Source organism: Astatotilapia calliptera, chromosome 18, assembly GCF_964374335.1.
Source record: "Astatotilapia calliptera chromosome 18, fAstCal68.1, whole genome shotgun sequence".
Lineage (NCBI taxonomy): Eukaryota > Metazoa > Chordata > Actinopteri > Cichliformes > Cichlidae > Astatotilapia > Astatotilapia calliptera.
In genome coordinates this window covers 3,924,010-3,941,473 of record NC_137439.1, presented here as the reverse complement: position 1 = coordinate 3,941,473, position 17,464 = coordinate 3,924,010, and the positions used below count along the sequence as shown (strand labels likewise).

The following is a 17,464-nucleotide window of genomic DNA, read 5'->3' as shown; positions in this document are numbered from 1 at the left end:
ATTTTTAGAAGGACATTTCTTACAGTGTAGGTAAGTGGCCATAATAAGCCGCTGGAGTGACATACGAGCCGTGGGGAAGATCAGTGAATGAGGGGAGTGAATGTGAGTCTTTAATGCCGGGGGATCGGCGGGCACTTTGGCCATCCTGGCGTTCACATTCAGGCACGCAGCGGTAACTGGCAGTCAAGGCTGCTCAGGGCCTGGGAACGGCCGCCCCCGGGGAACAGAAACAGACTTTTAGCGCATAATTCTAACAAGAACGAAATGAAATGAGCTAATGAGTGAAAAACAAGCTGCACACGTGTCCACTGATGTTTGTGTTCTGGGGTGGAAACGTTATAAAATAAGAATCCTAAAAATGAGTTAAACCATCTTCACAGAGTAACAGCAGCGACAGCCGGAGCCGCTGTGAGCGAAATAATAACGTTCATCTGAAGGTTTTCAGCAAGAGGCCACACATGAGAGTCAAGGCTGAGAACAACAATACTGCAAAGAGACAAAACAACTCCAGAATGAAACAAAAACATCACAGAGAAACATGCAAACCAACACAGTATAAATACACAAAACAACAACAACAACTACAAAAGAACGCACACGTGAAGTAAAAGCCAAAAAAATGCCACAAACTGATGCTAAACAAGAGATGGAAAATAACTGCAAAACAGAAAAATGTCAGATAATAATGGGGACACAAAGACTCACAACACACAACATGATGCACACGAACAACAAAAGCCTGCAAACTGGTCCCAAAACGAAGAGACATGAATGTAAAACAACTACAAAGAAAGAAGAAAAAGTACTGCGATACAACTAAGAGACGGGACACATAACAACCAGAAAAGTACACAAAATCACTACAAAGAGACATCAAACAACTACAAAGGGCTGGGAACATCCGCAACTAAGCTCAGACACACACAAGGACAAAAACAGCCAATAAAAAAAGCACATGTTAACTAAGACGACATGCAAAGCAGATACATTACCTCAAATATTGGACACACAAACACAGCAAATGCACACAAATCTACTCCAAAGACACACAGCCTGTCTGCAGAGGGCTGCAGGACATTTAAGAACAGCTATTTTATAGCAGGGACGCCAACAACGAGTCCACGGGTGCAGAAACGATGCAGCCTGAGTGATTTCAGCAGCATAAATCCATCTCTGGTTTAACGCTTGCAGATAATAACCACACCGTCTGCTTTCAGTTCAATGCTTTATTAATAACTGGTGCAATTGAAAAGACAAAAAAAATTAAAAAATCAAGTAAGAATACATTTGCATATTATATCATCAAAACAAAATATCCAAAGTGGTCTAATACAGAATAGAAATGGTAGGTTTATTCTTTTTTTCAAACTGGTATGAGAAAAATGATGCACAGCTCTGAAGGCCACTAGTGTAAAGTTGTCCAAACTTCCCTTAAATGAAACTTAAGAACAACAGAACTGTTTCTGACCCAGAAAAGCTGCCGTCATCAACCAGCACAGAGCTGTCAGTAACCTCCCAGACGTAGTGGCTTTTGTTTTTACTGCATTTCGGCTGCATTTAGACGTCGCTCCTCTCAGATTTGCTTCCTGCATCGTTCCTGTGGGAGAAATACAGGAACTGTACGGCCCAAGACTCTAAGCAGAAGTGATTTTATTTATTTATTCATTTGCTATTTATCGAGCACGTGTTTGGCACTTGTTTGGAACTTTTGTTTCGAACCTGTATTCTGCGTAATGGACACCAGGGGGCGACTCCTGTGTTTGCAGAAAGACTTCTGGTCTTATAGAAACGCCTGATGAGTTTAGAGCTTTGGTTTCTAGTTTCAGGTCATACAGAATAAAATATTTGGGGTTATTTTATAAATCAAGTTCAGTGAGAAGCTCATTGGCTGAGGACTCAGTCAATCACAAGTCGTCAGCCAATGAGTGCGTGGCTTCGTCCGTCACACCTGGCTTAACTAACCAGCGAGTATCATCATCGTCCATGTTTAAATGTCACACTGTGAGAGATGGCTCTTACTAACCTTCTTTAAAGCCATGAGATGACTTCTTTTTAAAGCATTTACAAGATATTCATCTTGTTCACAAGACTGTTAACTTTTTGTTTAAAGACTAAAATTGTGTCACGTGTTTCAAACTTCATGCTTCATCACAGCCACAAACAAAATGTCCAGTTTGTGTAAAAAACACAAATCTGAGTCTTGATCTTAAAAGCTAAGCAGGTTCGGCCTGGTCAGTATGCTGAACACCAGGTTAGGAGGTCTGCTGCAGTTTTCTTCCTGTTAAAAGGGAGTTTTTCCTCCCCACTGTTGCCTCAAAGGGGGATGTAATTGTTGTGTCTTTACCTTTATCATTGTTGTGATTTGGCAGTATATAAATAAAACTGAATCAGTTTATTTTTTTACAAACTGCTGTGAGACTGCACCATGTCCATATGCAACATGCATGCAAGGCTTTCTTCTTTGTCAGAGCAACGTGTAAAATCTTATCTCTAATTGTTTTGGAGGTCAAAAGTTCTTTTATAGCCGCTAAGCACCCTGCTTTGACACTTATCAGTTCACCTTATAGGTACTCATGTAATTTTGCATTTAACCTCCAAGGACCTGGCGTCCACATATGCGGACATCGCATTTTAGGTTGTCTAGACCAAAATACTACATTTTCTCATTTTCGTCAAAAATAAAAAACAGGTAATTCATCAGGTCCCAATCAGCCCAAATAGCAAAGAGGGTGCATGCCATGAAAGAGTTCGTGTCTTAGGAGGAGATTAAGAAGATTTTGGAAAGACAGTTTGAGAGTCGCATCAAAACCCTGCAAATTGTGAGGTTCCATCAAACAGCAAAAAATTAGCAGGTTAAATATTGCAGTGTGTGGACAGCGTGTCTTCTTCCATTGTTGGTGCTTCTGCCCTGTAGCTGCTCCCCCAACTGGAACTGTAAAAGCAATATCAGCCGCTGTTTGGAGGGGTGGTTTTTGAAGAGAGAAAATTTAGTACCCCCCAGCTACTGCGCTGATTTTCTATCAGTCTTGGCTCCATAGATCGAGGCCGCTGAGCAATGAGTGCATGTAAATGCAGCCCTCCACACAGTTATTACCGACAGCTTTGTGCTGCGTTTTGACAGCCATAGCGAGAAAAGCACGACCAAATTAAAAGAATTGCATTGAAAGAAACATCTGTACTGTAAAAGGCCAAGGCACAAATAATTTGTAGCAATCAAAATGTCCATAAAATTACAGGTTATGCAGAATGTGCCGATCAGTGCATTGCTTGGTATGCAGTTACAGTGAATACAACCCTAACAGAATAATCACAGCGAGTACTATTGCCCTCTTAACTACACGGATGCCATAAAGTGCTCCTTTTCATTCAGAATCGATGCACATGCAGACGAGTTCACACACAGAGAGCTGAAAAAATAAATGACGCACAGTGTAAGTGCACACATGTGTTTTAGAGGGCAGAAATGTGGAGAAAATGCTCGTTTTAGGTGCACACGTGTTTCGATTAATGGCATTGAATTTTGGGGAAAGAGTCAGATTCAAGCCAACGAGAAACAGTCACGTGATCGAGTATTTGCTGATGTGCTGAGCATTTTAAAGTTATTTTTCCAGTTTCTCCAAGACTTGGCTGCTACAACAAGTACCAAGTTGAGCCAGTTTTTACATGAAATTAGTCAATATCTTAATCCCGACACACAACACTGATACCAAGAGTGTTTCCACACACAAAACTTTGTCAAAATCTACGTTTGTGGGGGGATTTTAAGCCTCTTTGGCTGTTAAATCTAACTCATAGAGTACTGTTTAAAACAGTGTTAAAGGAGTGCTTCATACAGGACTGTTCCTCAGAATCACCAAATGAATAACAGCTGCAATGCAAAGAGTGCAGACACATTGGTTACAGTGTTATATGGCAAAAAACACACTCAAACTGAAATAATCCTTCATCCTCAAAGTAACAGATATTAAATTGCTAAAACAAAGTGGATCTATTCTGCTCATATTTTATACTTGGGCTCTTCTAGAGTAGCTTTGCACAATTCAGAGTTCAAAATAATCCCCCTTTATCTTCTATCAGTGAGCTCTTTTAGCTCCTCCCACTTTGAGCAAACTTTGCATTGACGGGCTGCCCCTCCCAAACAAATTAGAGCAGGTGGGCGGGGCTTACTGTGCCTTAGATGGCCATATTAAGGATATCTAATCTCCGTGACATCATACAAACCCAAGCAGAGAGAAAAAAGCAGCATTAATTCACAGGGATTCGCCGTTCATACACTGGCAGAAGGCAGAACGGATCCACTTTAACCATCACATTAATTCACCAGTATGTGTGTTGGTCAGAGTTTGTGTTTTGGAGGTTACGCAGACAAATGCAATGTCGAAAATAAAGAATAAGGTTGAAGTCTGTACTGTGCACTGATGCCTGAAAAGGTGATTTTTCAAATGCAAGTCAAAAAATAGCTCTGAGCTGTCACACAGCATCCCCCCTTATTGTCAAATAATGAGCACACTGTTTAAGCTTTAAGAATTAAATAGCCAATCATGATCACCCGAGGTCAGCAACTTCATTTCATCCCATCACACTGATTCAGAAAAATAAAAAAGACAAAATTGGTGACAAAGCCATGAGTACATGAGAGAACATCGGGTTAGTAAATGTTTAACTCCTCCAGTGACCTCATCAGCTGATTAAAACCTCGTCTACAAGCCAGAGAAGCAAAGGGCTCATTCACAGGGCAAAGTAATGGGACGAGTCACCAAAACCCATTCAAAGTCACTCTTGTGTCCGCTTACAGTATAAAGTAAACGGAGACATAAAGTAAAATAGGCCTGGTGCCAAGTGTGCAAATTGATTCAACTTCACTGGAGTGACTCCTAGTTTTGGCTCTGCAGGTTTTACTGGAGTTCCTCACACCTCAAATCCCCTTAATAAACATTATTGAACAGTTTTGTATCAGAGGCAGCTGTTTCAACAGAACAGCTGTTAAAGTGAGTGTTCATCAGCCACCAGGTACATCTACAGATGAGGTGACTAACAATTCCCAAAACATAAGAAGAATTTAACTTTTTTTTATTTCCAATGAACGGTGACCAATGGATGTTCTAATTCCACTCCTTTTCATGTTTGCCCAGGACAAAGTGGAGTTTAATCATTTCCTGCTTGAGGTGAAGAGGTTTCTCCCAAAGACGTGACTGGAGAACGTTTGGCAGGAAATTCATACAGAGTAATAACATGGCCACTTACAGGACAAACCCTTCACTACAAAACAGCAACACAGTATCATGTTCAGACATCGTTTCAAACACGCAAGATGTCTTTAATTCACGTAACGTGGATTTATTTTACTTACTTCATCTTTTTAGTTTCAAATAGCTGTACAGCACTTCGTTTGAAAGCGCTTTATAAGTTATTATTATTATTATTATTATCATTATTACTGTGAAAAGTAATGCTAGCAAGTTGGTTAGGGATACTGAAGATGGCTTTGGTCAGCTCACACTGGTCCTTAACAAGTCATTCAGTCACATATTTTATTTAAATAAAAATGGTTCTGATTTGGTTCTCCGGAAATTTAGCTAACCTTGTTTCAGAAGTCGTTAAAATCATCTCACGTATGGGAGATTTATTGGTTTTAAGGAAACAAAAGAAATGTAACTGTAGACAAAACGACTTGTTAAACTGCAACGTCTGTGATATTGTCACCATGCTTGATATAAACAGCGGCTTTAGCAAGCTGAATACAGCGGAACCCCGACTTACGAAATTAATTCGTTCCCGAGGGTCTTTCGCAAGTCAAAAATTTTCGTAAGTCGAAGCACCCATCGCGCCTTGTGAGTGAACGATAGGCGTCGTTCAAGTGGAACAGCGAAGCGCAAGTCCGAAAGCCAAGGGGGTTGTCACATGATTCGGAAGGCATTGTGGGCATTGTAGGCATTCTGGGCTCAGCCAATCAGAGCCAGCGGACTTCGTAACACGGGTAGAAATATTGCCGTTAAGCGCCTTCGTAACTTGAATTTTTCGTTAAATGGGGTATTCGTAAGTCGGGGTTCCACTGTATTTGAAATTTTGTGAATTCCTGAGAAGAACTTCAGGTTTTTCGTGTGTAATCTGACATATTTCCATTTTACTGTTAACTGCTTTTGCTAGCATCACTTTTTCACAGCATACTTCAGCGTCCTGGAAGACAATTTTTTTTCTGTTTTGACAAATTTTTACAAAAAAAACAAAAGTTCATATTAACAGTAATTTGCCATGAAACTATAAATGTACCAATGCTGTCGTTATGTATTCCCTGTGAGACATTCTTAAACTGATTCGTGACTGTAAATTTAGAAAGGAAGCCATTTGTAGTTTTTAGTTTCAAACGGAAGCAGTGTCACTAACTCACAGAATACTTTCTGTAAATTAAACTGTGCAAGGCAACAAAAGCACAGGCTTGGAGCGAGACCGATCAAACCTCAACAGAACAAGACGAATGAACTTTAGATATAACGAAGAAAGCAGAAGTGAACCATTACAAAATTTCTGTGCAGCTGAAACCATGCTGAATCTGTAAATGAGCCAAAAAGCACCACAAAAACTACAAAACGGCATTTTACAAAAGCAGGACCGCACTCTGAGCTGGTTTTAAGAAAAGACGAAGCACTACAGAAGGAAACAGAGCCGACATTCAAAAATCCCGTGTGCTTTGTTCGGTGGAGATGAAGTGACGCTGAAACACTAAATAAAGAATGACAGCGTGGAGTCATTCTGAATGTTGCTTCTTGCTTCAGAGGCACAATGAATGAACGTCTGCAGGGATATTGTCATCATTTTTACATCTATATGTGGTGACGTCTGATGCCGGTGTTCATATAATATATAGTTTAATGACTTTAATTTAAGGATTAGAGGATAACAGCAACTCTAACAATACACTAAATAGATAATAATAATCATAAGGGTTTGGTTCACCTGGCTAATTTCACAGATGGTAGCTGGATCCACACCAGGCTTCTTTTAACCTACCTGCGGAGACGTTTTACTAAAACCAAACCAGCAGTTGGTCCTCTGGCTGAGGTCGGCTCCAAATAGATGGATTTAATTTATACTTTAGAAGATTTTTCTAAGATTTAAAATTTTTGTGACCACTGCTAACTGGAGTCACTGAACTGGATCTGAGGACTCTTTGTGCTGTTGGAGTCTTCAGAGGGATTTTTATGGGAATCATCCAAAAAAATATTACAGTTTACTATGAAGTGAAGACATCCAAGAGGTTTGTGCTTCAGTTTTGGTGAGTGAAACTGAGGTTTTATTATTCTAGTTACTAGCACTCATTAGCAGAAATCCATGCCTGTGCAATGCACCTTTACAGTCTAAGAGTCAGATTTACTAACACCAGCACCAACTGGGTTTTGGTGCCGCTACTCTCAGTGTACACAAAGAAACCAGTGAATGCCAACTTGTCTGCAAACACTCACCAAACTCTTGGTCGTCCAACCTTTTGGTGTAGCAGTAGGTACATCTGTGTGACCGATTTCACCAAGCAACAGCAAGTAGTGGTTGCCAGACGGTTGACAACAAGTCTCTAGACCTGTGTGAGTGAGGTCTAACCAAGTTTGTTGGCCTTAGCTGATAACATCCACCTCAAATATGGTCACTTCTGCCTCCAAAAAACCAACATGGCAGAGGCCAAAAAGCAAAGCTTCAAAACCAGTGGGTGACGTTTCATCTCATTAAACTGAGATATTAGAACAAACAAACTGTAATTACTCCAACTTTGCCCTCTCCTTCTTCGCTGTAGAGATTCACACAAACCAGTAAACAGTGAGAGGAGCCTGCAGCCTCCAAACATCATCTTAAATGTGTTGTATCTATCTGTGTTGTTCCAGTTCAACACAGAAATGATCTGGCTGGTCATCACGGATACTAAACCAAAACTTTATCCATTTAACGAAGTTAAAAGTTAATGTTAAAAATAATTAATGCAAGATAAAATTCATTAGTCATGATTTTTAGGTCAGAAACAGTAAAAGTAAACAAAGCAACGAATTGTAGAGTTGAAGCCTGGTGTGGAAGTCTCCTCTGTCAATTAACTGTGAAGGTGCCTGAACATGCTATAACTGTGTATTGATAATAATTCATGTGTGTACATATTGTGAGATATTACATTCAATATCAGTGTCGTCCTAAGTCTAAGGTAATAAATGCAGTTTAGGCCTATACGTGGTCGTCTGTAAAGCTTTTTATTTGCAGTAGGTGGTCAGGTCTGGCTTTGTGGTGTTTTCATTTTAAAAATACCTGTTGATCAGGAAGCTCCGCCTTCACGTACCTTTATTTCTCTTTTCAGTTTGAGGTTTTCTGTGTTTGTAACTAGACATTCGAGTTGCTCACAACACAGCACTGAACTATACAGCAGGTTTAAAGTTGCAATAATTCAAACTAAAATTTAAATGATTAATTGGAGTGTAGAAAAGCTAAATTCAGTATGCTAATTTTAGGCGGTGTCCTTATTGTTCTCTGAGCTACAGCATACAGAGTTACAACTTTCAGTTTTTAGCTACCATACCGGATTTATTGGAGCTTTGCAGCAGAAATCGCACCTAAAATTCAGTGGAAATTATTGTTTGCGTTCCTTAATTCGTATTTAAGAAACAAAACACAGCTACAGAATTTTCCTGGCTGTTCTGATTCCCAGAACACTAAATAACGTCAAAACCGTGTACGTGTCTTTCACTAGTGATGTTTGATGGAACGCTGATATGTCCAACTCACCGTTTTTCACAGGAGAAGATTTGTAGTGTAAAGAAGCACATCTGAACCCATATCAGAGATTTTTGTAGCTGGAGTCCAGCTGTTATTTGAGCCTAAACTTACCTCAGGGGCCTAATAGGGGTTACCTTAGTGAACTGCAATCGCTGGTTAATAAACCTGTAATCTGGCACCTCTTCTGTTGGGTTCTATAGGTCTTTAAACTGGGTTGGTTTATTTCTTGGTGACCAGTTCTGCCAAATGAAAGACACAGATGCGGCATCTGACAAAACGGCGCTATCCAACACCTGGGAACATGACTGCCTCGAATTTGTTGTGGTTTATTTTGATGCAACATGGCTAATATTTCATTATTGCTTGTTTTTTTTTCTTTTCTTTTTTTAAAGCAACTTTAAAATAAGAGTGAACATTTTAAAAAGGAATCTGAAGACTGTCCCAGTAACCACACGTCATCACGAGTATCCTAATGCACATTTATTTGGTGAATTTCCAGTATTGTTGGATCTTAGATACACAAGTACACCATCGCTCCTGCAAATACTATATATGGCTCAGCTGATTTACGGGAAAGTACACCAACCAACCACCCGGTCTTACTATTATGATCTGAGGAGCTAATAGAAGTAAGACAATCCAAAAACAAAAAGAAAGTTTTTTTAGTGAGTAAAATCTAGAAAACCATGAAGTGTATTTAGCATGCTATAGCTTCTGTTTGTGGCATCGGTCAAAACAGCAGCGAGCCTGTCCTTCACTGTTCTGTTGCACTATTGTATGAACTGTATGTCATCTACTGCAGCTACAAGCCCATCGTATTACTGTGAGAACAGAATGATATCAAAGCTAAAATGCCAGACACATGCAGCGTGGCTATAGTTAACTTCCCTTGCCGTTAATCACTCTTTTCTAGTACTGTAGAAGGTTAATATTAGCTATACGAGCTTAATTTGAAGTGCTACTCAATTTTGTCTTGAATTCAATCAACTGATATAATTTATAAGCCATTATATCACATTTACTAGTTACTTAGTGAACTTGCACTAACACTCAGCACCTATGTCTCAAACCCTTTTTTTTTACCAAACAAAATTGGTGTTATATAAATAAAACTGAGACCAGATCTCACCTTTGATTATTCCTGTGTTAGATGCTCGGTAGGAATGTGTTTGTTTTTTTGGTGGTTTTTTTGTGATGCCCCGTAAAATGTGATGCTCTGAATCCCCTTTATTCTTCACTGATTTAGTTAACAGTAGTTTTCACTCAAACAGTAGTGCTTAGTATTTGAACATAAAAGGGATCATTCTCCCCATGCAGTGTCTTCTGTAATGTCCTGGCATTGTGAGAGCTGAAAGTCAGCAGGCCCACACCCATAACAATGAAAAAAACTGAATTTGAAACATGTGACACTTCTCGCAATAAATGGTAGCCACACTGGCTTTGTAAAAAAAGAGATGGACCACCCAACAATGCTCTTCTGAAACTCAGACTCACAGTCTGAGCAGGAGATAGCTGGACTAGCTAGCTTGCTAAGTGGTGTTTACTGCTAAATTGTCATCGTAACTGTGCAAGAATTTATCCTTATGAGTGTTCATACAATGCAGCGATCATAGTCATATTCAAAGATAATTTCTGCCAATGGTCTGACTGGGAATGATCGATTTGAGACGGTACCTTATCAAAACGCTATACACCACCACACAAAGAAGAAGATGACAGTAATGTTAGCAAGAAAGCTAAAGGATAGCTGGTTAACTATAACTTAGCTACACTGCATGAATCTGGCATCAGCTACAAAGCAATTTAAAATGAGTAGCCAACCTAGCACCAGGTTTTCCTCCTGAACGAGCTTACCTTATACACTCCAGATAATATTTAGCTAGCAATTTGTCTGTGTTAGCAACCTAGTGTTAGCCAACATTAGGCTAATCCCCAGAAACAAACAAAGGGCCCACCATTGATCAATTTTTTGATAACAATGAAAAAGTTATTAATAACGACACATTAGAAAATCAAAAGTCAATTATGTAAATGCACAAGTGAGCCTATTCATCTTCATTTTGAGTAGTTCTTCTCATTTGATAAGTTTTAAACTACAGGCGATCCAAGTTCTTAAAAACTGAATTTATGCAGTATTACTCCAAAAAGGCTGTTTTTTTCCTGGAAAAGCTGAGCACAGAAAGTTATTAGAAATACTTACAAACTTAACTTTGGAGAAATGTGCATCAAGAACAGATTGTGTTACTTCAAGACCACAAGTGTGAGTACTGGGACAGACATATTGTGCCTCCCTTTATGTAGGAATCTTTTTTATCTTTTTAGTGCTGGAAATTTAAGCCACTATTTTTGCATTGAAGTTACGCTCTGAATACTGATCAAGCAGAAGCAGAACTTCACAGGTGGTTTATATCCCTGAATTCATGTGCCAACAAAGCAGCAGATTTAGTGTTTCAAACGCAGTCAAATTTTCAAGTGGATAGTCAGTTCACACAAAGTGGTGACACACAATTTGAGCACAGTGGCGTGAAAACAAAACACTGAGACCAGAAAACAAATCTGGTTTCTGGACAGAATTGATCCTCAGAGACCTTACAGAGCAACATGAGAAAAGTAGAAACGGTGAAACATGACTGCCAGCAAACTAGCCATGGTTTTATTACCAAAGTCTCTCTCTCTTCTCTAACACACACACACACACACACACACACACACACACACACACACACACCAAACAACTAAAGACAGGAGACTTTTGGTTCCAGGATCACCTTCTAATCGTCAACTCCTACAGTGGTGCATTATCATGCAAACCATGCAAAAACAATGAAAATGTATTCATATAAAAAAATAAGTGTTACAAAATGGCATAGCAAGTATACGTAACCATTCATTCTCTTTTTCCTTTTCCTGATATCCTGAACTTTGCAGTGACTACACTAAAAATCGCATGCGTTACATGCAGTGCGGTTGGCTTTGCAGCAATAAAGCTTTTGGGTGTATATAGTATGTATATTATTGTTCTTTTTTTATGTCAGCTAAACTTTTGCGAAGAGTGCGCTGTACAGAGTTTTACTTTACAAACGGTGTGGTTTCCCTTTTTCTTTCTTTTTTCTGGGCAGTCTCAGTGCCATGGCTCTCTGACTGGACCGTGGATGGCATGATGAGATCTGCGGTGGCCTCTGAAGGTCGATTATCTCGGATAAGATCCAACTTAACCTCCCCAGACGTTCAGTCCACAGCGGTGGCTTTGACCCAGGGCTTGGGTTTAGAGGCTTGGGTTGAATTTAATATCTTAACTCAGAGTGGTGGATATCTGCGCCGAATTTGTTTCCTCTCAGGGTGGCATGGTCCACACAGCATCGCCGAATCCCTCACCAGTGGAGGAGAGAGGCAGGGGGCCCCCACTTGGTGTGAAAGGGTCTGTGTCTGTGTCCGTCTCCCCCTCCGCCAGGTAGCTCGGCCTGGGTCTCGTCCAGCCAGGGTCCCCGGGCGCCAAACCGGCCCCCATTGAGAAGTTCTCCCCTTCCCGCTCCCCAGAGATGCTGAATCCACTGGGCGAGCGCTCCAGCTCCTCGTGGTTAACCGATAGCATGGAGAGCGGTGAGTCACCACCTTGCCCCCCTGTGGTCCTACCCAGTCCCACTGACAAGTCCTGCAGGGAGCTGATGGGCAACACTGTGGGACGCTCGGTGTAAGTGGGGATGATTGCTGAAGGTGGGGGTTGGGGTTGATGAACCGAAGGGGCAATGCCGACTCCTCCTGCCAACCCCACCCCTTCTCTGCCTCCTCTTCCACGGCCATAATAGGGGTTCGCCTTGCTGACAGGCACCTGGTACATGTGTGGGAACGCCTCGGCGTAGTTGAGGAAAACCCGTCTGATCTCACCGTTTGCCGTAGGATTGCAGGTCTCCAGGGTCATGCGGGCAGAGCCGGCAGAGTCCACCTGCAGGTGCTCAGTGTGCTGGATGTGCATGTCCACCAGGAAGTCCAACTTCTTTTCCATGTCCTCCACCTGAGAGAGAGATACACAATGGAACCAGTGGATCGCATAACAGGTGTGTTTATTTACCAATCACCTTGGCCAAAATATGATGTAAAGAAATGTTAGTAACCCCTTCAGTGCTTTTAGTAAGGTTTGATAAAACCTTTGCAGACATTGCAGATATGAGAAATATCAAATATCATGTTGATTCTTTTACTGATAACTTGGTGTTTTCACAGTTTAATCTTGGTAATCTTCCTAAAGAAAACCATTAATTATGAACCCTGCACCACCACTAATAATGACGACAATGCTCCAGATGCAGGAGAGAAACACTCAGCACAGGAAAGACGGGCAGAACAGAATCATGAAAGTCTCTTTTTTTAAGCCTGGTCCAGTTTATCTTGTAAAGTGTTAAACAGCGGATGATAGTTCGGTGGTGGTGAAGGTTATAGACTCTTTTTGTCTTGCTGTAGAAGTCACTGCATGCTGCAGAACTGAAATCGAGTAAGAACTGCAAGTGTAATCGCATAACATGATTAGTAATATTTGCTACAGTTGGGCCAAATGGGTTGAATAGATCTGCTGTTCAAAGTCATCTCCAGCTGAAGCAGCTTGTTGCCATATTCAGAGGGTTCTCTGACCCTGGCAGTGCAGCGCTTTGTTTTATTGGAAACAGTAATTTAAGTGTCCTGTTCCAAAAGGTCTGCCAGTGTTTCTGGTCTCATCAACGTGACAGTTTTTTTCTAAATTAGCAAATTTTACCGGCATTACATTAAACTCTAAATTGTCGCCAGATGTCTCAACATACAAAGCCCAAGGGTAACAAACTAAACTATAAAACAATTTATCTCAAACAATACAAAGAGTTACTTTGTTTGGAGAAGGAACACCTTGGCAGAATATTTGCCTTTAGTAGTTTTAGTTGTTACCTGTCTCTCCACCCTGACAAATCTGCCCATCATGCTTTGGTCTTCCGCATCTGGCATGGAATTGGCTTTGGCTATGTAGGACTCATGCCTGGAACAAAGGGACATCGAGTAGATGTGGACTGCACAGACATTTGTTACAAAAACTAAATAACATAGTTATAACTAACCTTTATACTAATTTGTAATTGTTTTACAACATTGTAGCCATTTTAGAGCTCTGTAGCAGTACCTGGGTGACTGGTTGGGCGGGTAAGTAAAGGGTGTTTTCTGAGTTTTCTTGTGTTTTGGGGTGAGAGGAGGTCCAGGGGCAAGAATCATGTCAATCCTTAAAATAAAAAAAATAATGAGCATGAGGAAAAGAGAAAATTGGCTTCGTTCAAACTGATCAGCCTCGTGTGTAAAAGACTAACTCACCTCGTCTGGAGGTATTTAATTCTACAGAGCATGTCCAGGTGTCCAGCAGAGTACTGCTCAATAACATCTTTGACATCATAAGGCCTCAGAGTTTCCTTAAACCGCTTCTTGTTCAAGAGGAATTGCATGATCCTGTGTGGCAACAAACACTTCAAATGAAAACACTTCTCAAACATCAGACACAGTTAACAAACGTCAGCTACCACACTTACCTTCATTGTATAGACACGTGTTTGTCAGGAAACAGGAATGCAAGAATCAAACAAATGAGAAGCATTTCACTGGTTTAGATCTTAACATTATTAACGTATCTGATCTAAACAACACTACATTTACTGGCCCTAATAACTAGCGGATGATACCGTGGAGACAAAGACTATCACAACGTTTCCCAACCAGAAGCCGTGGGTGGATAAAACCATCCGCGACGCTCTGAGATCCCGCACCGCTGCCTACAACACGGGACTCATGACGGGGGACATGGACCCGTACAAAGCCGCGTCATATAACGTGCGGAGGGCGGTGAAAGAGGCGAAGCAGCGCTACGGGAGGAAACTAGAGTCACAACTCCAACAGAGTGACTCTAGGAGCCTGTGGCGGGGACTAAGGACAATAACGGACTATAAAGCACCAACGACCGGTATGACGAACGCGGCTGTGACTCTGGCAGACGAGCTGAACACTTTCTATGCTCGCTTCGAGGCTGCAGCTAAGGTCTCCAACAATGCTAGTGTTAGCGGCGCTAACGGCTGCAGACAGGAAGATACTGCCAGCACCGGAAACGTGCTCGTCATCTCCGAGCATGAAGTAAGGAGAGCCTTCAAGAGAGTGAACACCAGGAAAGCAGCAGGACCAGACGGCATCCCAGGTCGTATCCTAAGAGACTGCGCATACCAGCTAGCTCCTGTGTTCACTGAGATATTCAACATCTCTTTATCTCAGTCGGTGATCCCCACATGCTTCAAAGAGTCCATCATTGTTCCTGTCCCGAAGAAACCCCACCCTGCTTCTCTCAATGACTATTGCCCTGTAGCCCTCACCTCAGTAGTGATGAAGTGCTTTGAACGCCTGGTCAGAGACTTCATCATTTCTTCACTACCAGACACACTGGACCCACTACAGTTCGCTTACCGTCCAAATCGTTCCACAGACGATGCCATCTCTCATCTCCTCCACACATCACTCACTCACTTGGACACTAGAAGGGGGAATTATGTTAAAATGCTCTTCATAGACTACAGCTCTGCATTTAACACCATAATTCCCTCCACACTCACCACCAAGCTGGAGCATCTGGGACTCAGCTCATCTATGTGTCTGTGGATCTCCAACTTCCTAACTGGCAGACCACAGGCAGTAAGGATGGGCAGACATGTCTCAGCCTCCACCACTCTCAGCACTGGAGCCCCCCAGGGGTGTGTTCTGAGCCCCCTGCTGTACTCTTTGTACACATATGACTGTGTGGCCACTACCAGCTCTACCACCATCATCAAGTTTGCTGACGACACCGTCGTGGTGGGCCTGATCTCTGATAACAACGAGACGGCCTACCTGAAGGAGATTAGGAATCTGGAGAACTGGTGCCAGAGGAACAACCTCCTTCTAAACATCAGTAAGACAAAGGAGCTGATAGTGGACTTCAGCACTAAGCAGGAGAGGAACTACCAGACCCCCGTCATCAACGAGTGCCCAGTGGAGAGAGTGGACAGCTTCAAATACCTCGGAGTTCACATCACGCAGGACCTGTCATGGTCCTGTCACATCAACACCGTGGTGAAAAAGGCCCGTCAGCGTCTCTACCACCTCAGACGCTTGAGAGACTTCCAACTGCCCTCCAAGGTGCTCAGGAACTTTTACTCGTGCACCATAGAGAGCATCCTGGCGGGAAACATCTTAACCTGGTTCGGGAACAGCACCGTGCAGGACAGACGAGCTCTACAGAGGGTTGTGCGGTCAGCTGAGCGCACCATCCGCTCCGAGCTCCCTGACCTGCACTCAATCTACAGCAGGCGGTGCTGGACCAAGGCCAGGAAGATCGTGAAGGACCTCAGCCATCCCAACAACAGACTGTTCTCTCTGCTGAGGTCAGGAAAGCGATTCCGCTCCCTGAAGACCAACACAGAGAGACTGAGGAGGAGCTTCTTCCCGCAGGCGATACGGTCTCTCAATCACACCACCACACAGTACTGACCCACACATATGGTTCTTACACACACACTGGACTTTCTGGACTTTGGTTTTGCACAACACTGGTCACTATATTCTTCATTTCCGGTTAATACTTGTACAGCTGCTGTTATTGTGTATATATTTATTTATATTTAGATTTCTTCATACATTCTTATATAGTTCTATATTGTGTATTTTGTTGTACAGTTATTTTATTTTCAACTTTAATTTATATATTTATCTTTATCTTATTCTTCCCAGTTAAATTTACCCTTCATTCTAATTTGTGTTGTACAGTTATTTCATTTTTAACCTTAATTTATATTTTATTCCTTCCTAGTTAAATTTACCCTTTTTAATTTTTCATATTTATTTCCTATCTTATTCATAGCCTTTTCCTTTTTTGTTTTCTTTAGGTCACGAGCAGTTGTCCAAGCATTTCACTACATATCGTACTGTGTATGACTGTGTACGTGACAAATAAAATTTGAATTTGAATTAATGTTTGTCTGCGGTCTTTTACCCCTTTTCCACTGACACGGTGGAGCCACCAGTGGCCGTGGGAAGAGCGACCACCAGAAATTCCTCAATTATTGGTAGATTCACTCCATATTTCTTTGCCCACACTTACTAAGCACAAGTACTGGCACCATGTTACTATTAAATAGATTTAAGGCGGAAAACTAAAAATTGATATATGATCCCGTGTTTCTATCGGTTTATCTACTGGGAGACACTAATTATGGGAACTGAACCAGTGCAGAGGCTGTGGAGTACAACAACAAGCCAAAGCCTCATCGCTTCTGCTCAAAGTCAAATAGTAAGCTGAAAGCTTGAATAGAAACACACCACAGTCGATTTGTTATCCAAGGAAAAAGTACAAAAACAGTGCAACAGTCTCGTAGTCTGAAAGCACTCCAAGGTTAAATTGTTACTTTTAACAGCTTCAGTCAAACACAAATAACTTCTTCATCCATTTTTGTCTTTTCTGTAACAGGTGCAAAATGAACAATAATAGCAGTCAAAGGAGCTTGCAAAGAAAAGCGTCTGGACTTCTTTAAGTTGCTTGAAGACACAAGAAGTGGAATCCTTCACTGCGCACATTAACGCTGTGGATAAGAACATCAAGTTCACCAGGGAAGACACAAAGGACAACTGTCTGCCTTTCCTGGACTGCACTGTGCACATTGAAGAGAACGGCAAACTCAACATCGAAGTTTAC

At 41.6% G+C, this 17,464-nt stretch overlaps 1 protein-coding gene across 3 annotated transcripts in view; it reads right to left on the bottom strand.

Annotated features, from left to right (window-relative positions):
* Positions 1-1,211: 1,211 nt before the first annotated feature.
* kcnq3 (potassium voltage-gated channel, KQT-like subfamily, member 3) overlaps positions 1,212-17,464 on the bottom strand; it is a 116,622-nt gene continuing 100,369 nt past the window's right edge. For all 3 annotated transcript variants that reach the window (XM_026149175.2, XM_026149178.2, XM_026149177.2), the window contains 4 exons: positions 14,074-14,205; positions 13,889-13,984; positions 13,660-13,747; positions 1,212-12,757 (listed from right to left, as the gene is read on the bottom strand). In XM_026149175.2, coding sequence (XP_026004960.2) covers positions 12,080-12,757; positions 13,660-13,747; positions 13,889-13,984; positions 14,074-14,205 — 994 coding nt within the window. In that variant the 3' untranslated portion in view covers positions 1,212-12,079. The remainder of the gene's footprint in view (positions 12,758-13,659; positions 13,748-13,888; positions 13,985-14,073; positions 14,206-17,464) is intronic.